The sequence below is a fragment of the Bombus terrestris genome, chromosome 5 (assembly GCF_910591885.1).
Source record: "Bombus terrestris chromosome 5, iyBomTerr1.2, whole genome shotgun sequence".
Taxonomy (NCBI): domain Eukaryota; kingdom Metazoa; phylum Arthropoda; class Insecta; order Hymenoptera; family Apidae; genus Bombus; species Bombus terrestris.
In genome coordinates this window covers 10,889,424-10,902,164 of record NC_063273.1, presented here as the reverse complement: position 1 = coordinate 10,902,164, position 12,741 = coordinate 10,889,424, and the positions used below count along the sequence as shown (strand labels likewise).

At 35.3% G+C, this 12,741-nt stretch overlaps 1 protein-coding gene across 9 annotated transcripts in view; it reads right to left on the bottom strand.

Annotated features, from left to right (window-relative positions):
- LOC100644288 (papilin) overlaps positions 1 to 12,741 on the bottom strand; it is a 160,962-nt gene that overhangs the window by 57,825 nt on the left and 90,396 nt on the right. For all 9 annotated transcript variants that reach the window (XM_048406107.1, XM_048406106.1, XM_048406114.1 and 6 more), the window contains exon 2: positions 3,423 to 3,483. In XM_048406107.1, coding sequence (XP_048262064.1) covers positions 3,423 to 3,483 — 61 coding nt within the window. The remainder of the gene's footprint in view (positions 1 to 3,422; positions 3,484 to 12,741) is intronic.

The window sequence follows — 12,741 nt, the reverse complement described above, 5'->3', positions numbered from 1 at the left end:
ACAGAGAAGATCGTGGATCACGGATTTAGAAATTTGAGCACAGAGCGTAATATTAGTTAGTTAATATTTAATTAATTTATAAACGAGGGAAATGAGAAATCTATTTCAACTGTAAATTAGATAAATTTGGTTGGTTGCATTTGTAATTATGAAAATTATTGGGTTATTTCGTGAGTGGTTTAGTTCCATTATTAATTACGAGAATTATTATATTATTTGGATAGCTCACATCATCACAGTATTGTTTTTTATAATCCTTGTTTTATTATAAATTTGATAGGATAGATGCAGAACTATATCATTAAGAATAACGAAATAATGAATTCGAACAAATGCTAATTGACTTTAACAATAATTTGTACTCTCGCCCTCGTAAACTCTGTACACCGCGCCTGAAAAGTTAGTCAGGAGAACCCTTAACTCAAATTAGCCACATACATCGCCAAAGGGTTGGCGTCCACATTTGGGATTGTAAAAGGTTACTGCAGAATCTAATTGTTATAACAGCACAAGCACACTAAATAGTACAAAATACGTAATACACAGCGTATATTACTACAAATGAAATAAACTTTATGTGCAAGGGAGAAAACAAGAAAGTAAAATAGATAGCGTGGGTCGAAATGACGCGCGATACTCAATAGGAACACTCGGACTGCTTTTCTTCCTACCTTTCTTGCGCGTTTCCATTGTGCCCGGTGAAAATATCGTAAAAATGCGAGTCAAAGGTTTATCAACGTTTTCTCTGCGCTTTTTATTCCTTTAACACCTTTCCCCAGCGACATACCATTGTATTCTGACTAAAATTTATGAAAATACTAATTAATAGCTACAAAAAGACTGTCTCGACTCTTTTGAACTCTGATCCAATAATTTCACCAGTAAAGTCACTGTGGATGTTTATGCATTTGTGAGAAATTCAATGGTGTCAAAATGCACAGAATGCACAAAATCTAAAGTATAATACTAGTTAAAATATCTAGTAAATGAAAAAAATATGTGCATAGGTTCTATTCTTTTTAGAGTGTGTTTATAAAAATACCAGGTTGGATAATCTGTAGTCAATGTTAAAGACATCACGGTTTTGTGCAGAGAGAAGCATTGTAAGCTTGGATTTTAAATGTAATTTCCAGGTGTCGGTTAAAATATTGGCGCGTATGACAAGCTCGTGACAACCACGAAATCGATACGATTTCGAAATGGGAAAATGGACGTAGCCGGTATTTTATATGTTGTTGGATACCCTGTCACGCGTGTTACCGAATTGTACGATATTCTTTCCAAATGAGCGTAATAGAATTAACGAGAAAATGGAACGATTGCTGTCTTGGAACGTTGATAATCAGTAAATGATAATATTGATATTTTCACAGTTAGTGTTGTCAATTTAGTATAATGTTATTTATATGTGCAGCGTAATGAATTGACTGAGGAGCTTTGTGCAAATTTATGTTTCTAAGAGTATAATTAGGAAAATAGAACCTTGGCAGAAAATTGCCTCTATTAAGTATTATAGAAATAATTAGTACCACATTAAATAACACCACAAAGTTTAGTAAAAAAAAAAAAAAAAGGATACAATTAGCTTTTAACGAGATGAGAAAAACACATGTTTAATAATATAAGATTATTCGGCAGCGTATTGAATTAAAAAAAAGTAAAAAATCTAAATTATCATATTTGTCCTCAATAGTCTTCTTATTTAGTTAAATGTTCGATTGTCTAGAAGCTTCATCGTTTTAGAAATTAAATTAAGTTAAATTCATGCTTGATCAGCAGAAAATATGTACGTTCCACGTAATACTGAAGTACCCGTCGTAGAATATATAATTAAGAGGATCGTATTTCTGAATATTCAAAGAAAACCAAGATAGCCTAAACTGAATCAAACTTCGCAAGTCAAACCACAAACATGCCATAAAGCCAACTTCTAAGTAACACAAAATCTCCAACGAGTTTTCCTATTTCTTATTCCACAATTCATCCTCTATAATAGTGATTACAAAATCGCTTCCTCGACGATTAATCAATTGAAATTTCTTCGAACAAAGCTTCGAACGAACACCCGCAGAGTTGATCTCGAGGCAAGAATACGGGCAAGGGGGACACGTTCATGCAGCAAAGCGTCGCGTAAAAGGACCAGAGGGGGTAACACGATCCTGAGTTATTCCTACGGTGAGTTATTTCTCATGAAAGACGGATGCAAGGTGTATGGAACAGCAAAAGGAACGGCAGCAACAGCGGCCGAGCAACGAGATTATCGTTTCTCGTCTTCCACATTTCTACTTCCCCCTTGACTTCTCTACCCTCATCCTGAAATTCTTCTTTAGCAAAACAAAGCTGGACACGCGAATATTCGCGTCATAACGATGAGATCTTCCACACGCGCGTTTTTATTCCTTTTACCTTCTCGTGGTGCCTTTCGTGCCTCGAGACTGTTTCTTTCGGAATTAGGGACCGCGTGGATGATATCTTCAGGATATTTGGGCTTTATTTACCCTGAATATCATTTCGTGGTCTCTCGAGCGTCTTTATACGAGGAAAAATGGTTTTAACCAAGTAGTTTCCGTTTTATCACTAGGAAGCGAATTGGGAAAATATTGCTGTTAAAGTTTCTGATTCAATTCGTGAGTAATGTTGAGTTAAGATGGAAATTTGAGAAAATCTTGTTATTCTAACAGAAAACGATACGAGATGTTAACGATTTTTTAAAAATACACTTACAATTCCAATATGTAAAAGAATCATAAGATGGAAGGTAATTCTAAGAGACTGTGCGTATAATAAGATGACATAGTCATATACTATGTAAATTTTCCATTTAATCCAATAATTCTTTGTAAGATGTAAGAGAAATGTCAACGAAATTTCTATTTAATTATAATTTAATATATATTCCCAATTTTAATACAAAAGCTCAATTTTGCAAAGAATTTGAGAAATTTATTCGTGCAGCAATTCTTTGTAAAGCATTAAAATTGGAAACACGTGTTACGACCCTTGTAGTACTTGATTTGAATACATTTCATATTCCATGTTAAAGGACTGTTTATTGAGCATTGAGATTCATTTTAACGATGCTGTAATCTCCGAATTTTATTATTATCGATTCTTTTCAAATATGGCGTTTTACATCGAACGCGACGGGTCACCTGTGGCTTTTAATTCGAAATTAGCAGAGCTAATGAATGAGACTCATTTGACATAAATTCTACATTCTACGTTTCCATATTTTGTACAAATTACGTTGATTAAGATAATTCGATGGATAACGTTCCTCATGCAACCTGCGGCAGTGATTTCAAAAGCAGTAAAATTGAAAAGAATGTATCGAATGGGTATTCTGTCGAAAACGTTTTGTAATTATCGTTAAAGTTGAATAAAATGATGAGCAAAATAAAATAACAAGCTTATATACTCACGTGTTTTGCAAAGACGTCGTGCAGGCATAATCCTATAATAAGTATAAGAAGCACCGACGACCTGAAACAAAACAATATTCTCCTTTACAATCTCGTTTTATCATCTAAATTAACACTTTAATTAGTATCCTACCAATAACTAATTTGCTGTGATTGTGATAAAAATGATAAACGAATATATCGTATAATAAATCATAAAGCCTTAATGAATACTTTGTTACCTAAACTATACTTTATTTCATTTACCTCGTAACGTCTTTATTATACAAATCAAAGATTGAAAAAAAAGTAAAACCTAACTTAAATTTAAAGCAAATATAATATTTTCTTTTACAATCTCGTTTTATCATCTAAATTAGCATTTCAATTAACACTAGGATATTATCTAATTTTCTATGATCATGATAAAAATGATCATATAATGGAAGAATGCAACTATACCGTATAAATTTCTAATCGGCATCTTCTAAAATTTATCTATACAAAATTTACTTCGTAACATTCATTTTAGTACTGAAATCAAAGATTGAAAGAATCTTCACTCGAATCTAATCCGAACCTGAAACGAACACAATAACTTTACAATCGCATCTTATTGTCTAAATTGACATTTTAAGTAATACCACAGCGATATTTAATTTGCCATAGTCATGATAAAAATGATCAACGATACAATCATATTCTATCAAATAAATACCCAATCAGTACCTTAAATTGTACTTTACAATATTCACTTTATAACATCCCCTTTATTACTTGAATCAGATAGAAAAAAGACAAGGCAGGTAATAATAAACCATGGCTGAAATAATCACGCGTCTCTGCGTCACGATCTATTCACATCTGTCCTTTTCACGATTCACACATTCACCCATACGAATCAATCACTCGGCCATCCAACAAGTAATACCGCCAATTAAACCACCCAAGAAACCGCAAGCTAATTACAAGCCGCGCCGTCGTTTTCCACGATAAATCAAACGCAACGGGACCAATGCACGCGAGGCAAACCGGCGAGGAAACTAGTCACCGGCAACATTGACCCAGACTTTGATTCTTGCGTGAACGCTGCGACGAGTTTCACTGTGAACTTGTCCCGCAAGTAGTTACGTCAGCCTTGGATACGCAGTTACGTGTGTCATTAGGTGAAACGAGTTCTGGCTGTCATCGATATTACTGACCGTAGTTACTGGGGAAAGGAAAAATGATTCTTAATTCGAAGATTTCTGAAATGAGAGTTTGCGATCAGTACACCACGGATTTTTATGCATTTTTACGAAATTTGAAGATACATAAATACACACAATGCATATAATATGGAAGAATATAACATGTTTGGTAAAAGATTTCTATTTAAGTTGGATTTATACATGTCCATAGACATATAAAAATGTATAAAAAGTCTGATAATGAGGTTTTCGTGTCAAGACACGCTTTCGTAACTGAAGAGTTAAAATGGTAAATGGTGTAAGTGCTAAAAAAAAAAAAAAAAAAAATGACCCTTTTTAGTGGAAAGGAATGAAAATTCTATGGGAGATACAAAGAAAAAAGATTAGAATAATTTATTGTAGCTTTTTACCCTCTTATCCTCACGACACAACGTTGCGTTACTAAACTAAATAAGCGTATTTAATGTTGATAAAACACATCGTAATTTTAATGCATTATATTTTCTAATATTCTATAATAAAAATATATGTATATATTTTCTCAAGAATTTAATACGGTAAGTTTATAAATTATATTTAAAAGTTTAAGAAATTCATACAAATACCCCGTTCAAAATCTATAAAATCTCTATGAAAAATTACAAATTGGTAATTTGGACTACTGTAATAACTGTATAACTGAAAATATAAATACATCTTCTCCCAATTGATCCTCAAAGGGCATCTGTCAATTGTACAGAATTGCAAATACTCCTATCGAGGTATTTTCGCAGAATCTTCGTGGGAGCTCTATCGAATGTCGAGAAATACGTGCGGCGCCTTAGTTTCAAGAAGTTCTGAGTTAGTATGCGAGTCTCACATCTGCAATTCATTCTAGATTTCTCTGGAATCCCAATGGAATTTTGGAAAATGTAGACTGGATTCCGGATGTTAGTTTTAAGCAGTCTGCTATCTATCCTAAACTCTGTGTATAACAATCCATTTCGGCCACTGAGCGTCTAACATAGATTGTAGATTAATATTAAGACTAGTATCAAGGTCTGATATTGAGGTTTATGCTAACATTAAGTCCTGGATTAACTACAACTATATCGTAAATTTCATATCCTAGATTATGCTACATATATACAATATAATTATTAGAATCTATCATTCTATTCAACCAATCTATCAATCTATCAGTGTCAAGTCATGTTTTTAACATCAATTGTTCTTTTGCAATTCGTTGTAACTTTATCACACAATAAAACATTAACAAAATTTTAAATATAACCCAATTTCACTCTACATATACGAATACAAACATATACATAAACAATATTAAAACGTCTGAATACATAACGAAACCGACGTAAGATATATGACGGAAGCCACGAAGGTCTCTAACTCTCAGAATTTATCTAATTAAGCTGATAAGATAGCGTCTCAAGAATGTCGTCGACGTCTTCACCTGACAAACTGGAAATTCAAGATATTCTCCGTGCGTTACAAAACTGGAACGAGCCACTGGGTAATCGAGCCGATGCTCTCCCCTGTGGACGAAAGGATTTATAGAGAGAACAGGCGAAGCATCACGCGCTCGTTGTTCCCCGCCGTCGCGGTCGACGCGATAAATTATTTTGCAGCAGCCGCGAGGCTCCGCTCTCTTGCTATTTACATGCGAGCACGCGCCGAGGCTGCCGATAAATCTACCAACTGTCTGAAATTGTATGAATTAGTCGCGACGCTCGCTACTTTCTCGCCTGATTTATCGGCGAGTATCATCCGCCTGCGAATCAGGAGCTCTCACGTGGTACGAGTGCTGTTAGGTCGCAATTTCGTCGTGCTGCCATGTAAAAGCGTGTTAAAGTAGTGGTTCCTGGGTGTTGTTTTAAGGAAACTGGAAAATTTACGGTGAAAAAGATTTATCTGATCCTATTGATTTCTGATGAAAGTTAGTGGGAGGGAAAAAATGGAACTTGTAAAAGTGGTATTCTAGGATTAAAGTATTATATTATTACACAACAATGATACAAAATATCTTTTGTACTCATTAAAATCGTCATCTCTAGTGAATTATAAAATACTAAGACACATGTGCAGATTCTTTATTTTTATGCTATTTATGCTCTGTATTTTTAGTAAATTTATAAAAGACCAGCAATGTGTATTATATTACAGTATAATTTGTACCTCGTAAGGGTGTAATAAAGAAATCGAAACGGCATTATCGACAGATTAACAGTACATTAAAGACAAATTCTAGTAACTGAAAGAATGTATATCCTTTTCTATCGCTGCTGTCTCTATATGTATATCATAATTTACCTACTGTAATCTCATCTAATCTATTTAAATTATCTCCTATTCTAATTTATCCTGAGATCACTCAACATAGTCTTCGAAGAAGTCACACATTCTTAAAAGAAGTTATAAACCCATTAAACAAAGTGGAAGCAGGTGTTACAAGTCTATAAACAAAAACCAATCACCAACAGACAAAATCGATCAAACCCTTTCATCCTCTGTCTCGAAAAATGTTCGAGTAATGTTTCGAAGTAACAACGATTCGAATACATGTGTTGGTAGTTGAAACGTGCGAGTGCGCATCGATGCAAGTAGGAATGAAAAAAAGACGGTGATATCTTGAATCGACCGGTGCAACGACTGCTTGTCCGTCGTCAAAACGTGAATGAACGTGTTTTTCTGCTGCATAAGCGCGCGTCGTTACGTAAGTTCTTTGAGTGGGCGTCATTCATTGGTTTGGAACGTTGCCCGGGAACTGGCGTGAGCCATTCGCTGTTCGAATCGTTGAATCGGATCGTGGCAACGAAAGATAGAAAGAGAAAGAAAGGGAGACCGTGTTCTGCTATCGGTCGGAAGATATAATATTCTCGTGAAAAATGGTTCACCGGTGCTATTGGCCCAGAACAATGCGAGATGTCGTGCCGTTTTAATGGCCGGCGAACAACAATCTTGCCCCGGCCGGATATAAATTGCTAAAAAGCTCGCCGCCCGTAAATTTCGCCATGCAGCTTCCTTCGCGAATTATTTCCGGCATTTCCACCTTTCTCTCTCTCTCTCTCTCTCTCTCTTTCTCTCTCCCTCTCGCTGGTTGAAAAGGGATTTATCGTGCGGTGAATTATGCCAGAAAGGGAAAAAGAAAGAATGTTTGTTTCGGTTAACGGCATACTTTCCTTCGACGGGGAAATTTGAATTTTTATTGGAACATATCTTTTACACGATGGAATGAAATCGATCATAGTTGCATCTACATTTATGTTCTTGTACTTTGCAAGGTCTTATATTACTACTTAGTACTCTTGTATTATAATTTGTCAATGATATAATTAATTAAAATTTAGAATAATAGCAGTAGCAGTAAATAGAAGTAAATACTACTTCTGAAAGGTTTTTTACTTTTTTATGTTTATCTTTCTCCCCTTATCCTTCTTTCTTTTCATTCTCTTCCTTAGCCACAAATTACCTAAATTTTCTCAAAACATATAAATAGAACAATAAATAGAATCAATAACATATTCAAAAATAGAGTTATTACTTTTATATCTCATTTTGCTACTAAAACTTCTTCCGATGATCCATCTAAACTCCATATATTCGTGTTCGAGTTGCATCATAATTCTACATGTACGTAGTACGTACGTGTAACGATAAATTTGATCGAATGAAACGGGTGAACACACGAATACCTCTTTCGATCTACAATTACTTTGTAACCGGTCGCAGGTGTAAGATACTTGCACGAGGCGGTTGCATAAAACATGACAGCAAGCCACAGGGATCTACGGAGGCGTTAATTGGAACGCAGTTTTCAGAGATCTAATTGCGTCCGCGAAATCCTCGTGTGATGTTTCTGTTCGCGCGTGAAACACCATGGAGCAACCGGTTTCACTGAAACACGAGACTGGTTTATCGTACCTCGGCCTTGACGTCTAGATGCTTCGTGGGTGCGGTAATTGATCCTCGGTGAATAATTTTAATTGGGTGGCGAACGTGAAATTGATGTTAAGTGGAATTAAATGGCTCCGCTAAGAGACGACACGATTCTAACGCGTACAATTACAAAATCTAACCACGTTACGATGCGACGCACGTATGGTGTCCACGAATATACACACTCGGTTGAAATTTCAACTCTTGGTTTCGTATAACTTGATGTTACTCGAGTTTTTATAGTTAATTACAAATTAATTAACAATAGGATCGTTTAAGTAGAAGTGAACCGTAGGATCAGACAAATCAGTTACTTAAGTTCATTCTTAAAACTATTTTTCAAAACTGTACTGTTCTGTTATGGTGGTTATAATTCAGTGTATATGTGAATTTTACATCACATTTTTGTAAACCTTTTCCTATTTTTATAAGAATTTGGGTAATTCTGTTGCTTGAGAGTAAATACATATATACATCATTTTCATTAAATATCATTACTAACATATATCTACAATTCCAATTTACAAGGGTGATTTTTAAGTTAAAGTAGCGAATCAATTTCACAAAACGATGCCATTTCTGCCGAAACGATCCATTTTGTCAAGTATAATGTAATATCTGGTATTCTTGAAGTATTTAGATATGAGAGATTTTTAAACTCCCCTCTCAAAATTACCTTAAATAAAATCATAACAATGCTCTAAGTGTCCTGTCAAACAGAACAACTAGTAAAGAAAATTTCTGTAATCTTCAAAATAACCACGAGACATAATCTTCTGCCAATGTGGCTATTAACTCGATCCTATCGAATATTCTATTACGTTGTAAGCTTTTAAAGGTCGGTAGTTTGGCCCTCACGGCAATACGCAGCATCTTTTACGATTCCAAGAACGAGCTAAGCTTATAAAGCGACGAGCAGTTGGCAACTGTGAAATTCACGGTTTGTATCGAACGAGATTCGGAACAGCATGAATATGTAAAGCGAAGCGACCGACTGAACCTGCATCCTGAAGGCTTCTAACGAGGACCTCCTACGGTCGGGTTCGTTACAGATGACAAGTTCTTCGGCTTACACCTAAGTCCTACCCTGTTGCTGAGGTCAGAACAATTACGAGGATCCTGCTTTCCACGCGGACCTCGAAGTTTAAACAAGGTTTTATGTCTAATTTTCGAAGGTCCATTTCAGGGAACCAGCACAAAGCTGTTTACATGATGATACTACCTGTTTGTGATTATTTACTGAGAACGCGAGGAACTTTCTTAATCCTTTGCACTTCAAAAATATTTATGTATACTTTAATATTTTATGGAAAATATTAAACATATGTCTTGTTTCAAAAAAGAAAGATTATAAATATACCGTAGATATTAATACAATTTCATGCTTTCATGAACATAACTAAAAAGATGGATTTTAAATAACGATTTATTTTCTCTATTACATATCATAACAAATACTTTATTTTGGGTACATTACATATTTCTGTATATTATTTTCACACTTTCAAACTTCCCACAAATTATAAAAATTCGCATTCTAGTTATAAACACTTGTAAACCAATATATAGCAAATAAGATCATACATTACTTAAAGAATTCTTTCTCAAATATTTTATACTAACATCTAGTCAAATAAAATCATCTACTGCCTGAATATTAATTTTTCAAATATCATATTTGAATGACGCTCGAGTTTTTAAAAAAGAATTCAACTAACCCCAGTTTAATTTTCAACACAGCCTTTCTACGTACCGCTAAAGATTCTTAGCATCCACCTCTCTTAGCTTTCATTCTCCTAAATATCCTTCTCCTTAATCTGCAAAGTAGCTTTTTCGTCACACGTTTCAACCATTACCTTATCAAATCGCAACAGGGACACGATGGAACCTTAACGAACCAGGGCCACACGTTTTCTCGTTATCCAACCCCGATTCTCGTCAACATTCGCGCGAGCCGTGGCACGTTTTCAGCGGCCACGCGAAAGTCGGCTGCCTAAACCGCAAATTGCCCGCGCTCCGGACGGAATAGGATCGTGATAAACGACGAGAGAGAGAGAGAATTGGAGAGGCGGGTACGATGGGATCTCAGTGAATCCCAGCGAGCGGACAACGGGCTCATTAGTAGCAAACCGATATGCAGAATACCAAAAGTTGCAAAAACGCGGCGGTATGCTCACGCGAAAGTGCAACGCGGTATCTGATCGCGACCACGGAGCCACGCGTGCCTTCATTGCATGCCGCTGCAATGGATAACGTTTCCGACAGCGCTTTAACCGACTTATCGGTTATTCATAATTGGACGTACGTGGTATCGAATACGTCGCGTATTTTTGAGTAGATGCACGGAAATTATATTATGCACGTATTGTATTATGGGTTAAGTAAATTATTCCTTGAACTGACTTCGCTTTTTGATCGCTTAACCAATACGTTTGTAATGTGCTTATGTTATCGTTTGGCAGTTTCTTTTTATTGTGATCATTGATTTGTACGGATTCAAGTTATGATATCTAGTGTCAAATCTCGTTTCCATTTTGGCGAACTACAAAGGTTTTCATTTCTTTTTTCTTTTTAGAAATTTTTTAATATTAGTTTCATACGATTAATAATTTTTAGTTGGTGGTTAAAGTTTTATGCTATATCAAAACTCGAAGCTTGATATAAAAATGCTAACAGATACTACATCTCTGAAATTTATATCGTTTGAAATAGAAAAATGTTCAAAATGATGCAAATAAGACAAAAATACAAGATGCAAAAAAAAGAAGACACGTTAAAAAGTATAATTGAAGTTACAAGTTATTCGTAACTGCAACATGTACATATACATGTGTTAGAGTGCAATATCATCACATAGGATGAACATTTGTTTGGTAGACCAAAACGTTAACCACTTAACGAAGCGGTAAATGGAGTGGTAATCAAGCGACGTGTTGAACCAAGAAACCGTAAGTCCGCTTTAAAAGTGTAATTCCACACAGGCGACTCTCAGGCATCGGATTAAACGATCAGCAACGCTGCTAATTCGTTAATCATAAATATTCAAGAGTCAATTAACACGGTGCGAGGGGTCGTGCACTTTCGCCGGATCAATTAATTATCGATTTCCATTACGCTTGCGTAATGACCTATTAACAACGCACGCTCGAGATCCTCCAGGCCAAAACTTCAATTTTAATGCCATGATTCGTGAACGTACGACTTATCCCGAAATTATGTTTTATCGATTCTGTTTAATATTGGATTAACGCCAGAACGCGAAAATCTGATTTATGAACAAATTAATTTATGGTGAGAATAATACGATCTTTTGGGATAAATGAATTCGAATGTTTTGGAGCTAAAAATTTCAAACTATGTCAAATTTCAAGAATTTCGGATTGATTTATCTTTTTTGATTTTAGAGTTTAAGTTACTTGCTCACTGTCAGATGCGTGACTTTGAAAATCCAGAATAGCTTCTATCGAATTAGTAAAATATTATGTAATACAGTTTATTATAGTATGCTAATATAATTTTAACGTATAAGAAGTGTTTTTAACTACAAACAACATAAAAGTGTTAAATTACGACTAAACAACTAAATGAACAAATATGAATTAACTTCAATTAACAAGTGATTGCAAGAAATTTCTAAATAAGGAACAAATTCACATATAAGACAAATTCTAAATACTACTCGATACTTTATTCTAATGATTAAATTTCATTACGTTAACAACGATATCCTCTTTTGAAATATTTTCATATTTCTGTTACAATGTATGCCTCCTTTTCCCTTAACGAATCAGTTGTGGTCCAACATCCCAGAATAAGCGAAACATTGTAATTCTAAAAAATCATATCATGTCGCGAATCTCATTAAAATCGACAGATGGTTTGCACGCTAGCCCATATATCGCGCATCCCTAGTACAATTGATCGATAACAGAAACGCAGATATCATCGACCACCCAGTCGTTTGAAACCACGCGAAATATTGAATTCGATCTTGGTTCAGTGCATGCACCACCTTTCCAATGTAACCACGTCTTGTACAATGGATAGGTGCACCCCGTCAACGGCTCCGGTCAATTACTATCGTCTGAAAAACAAATGGCCCGGCTTCGATAATTAACGACACGGTGATCGGTTTCTCGAAGCGTCGACCCGTTTCACGCACACGATTCGCAATGAAATATTTCGTGGTGATTATCGCGTTTCGTAACGGTATATCC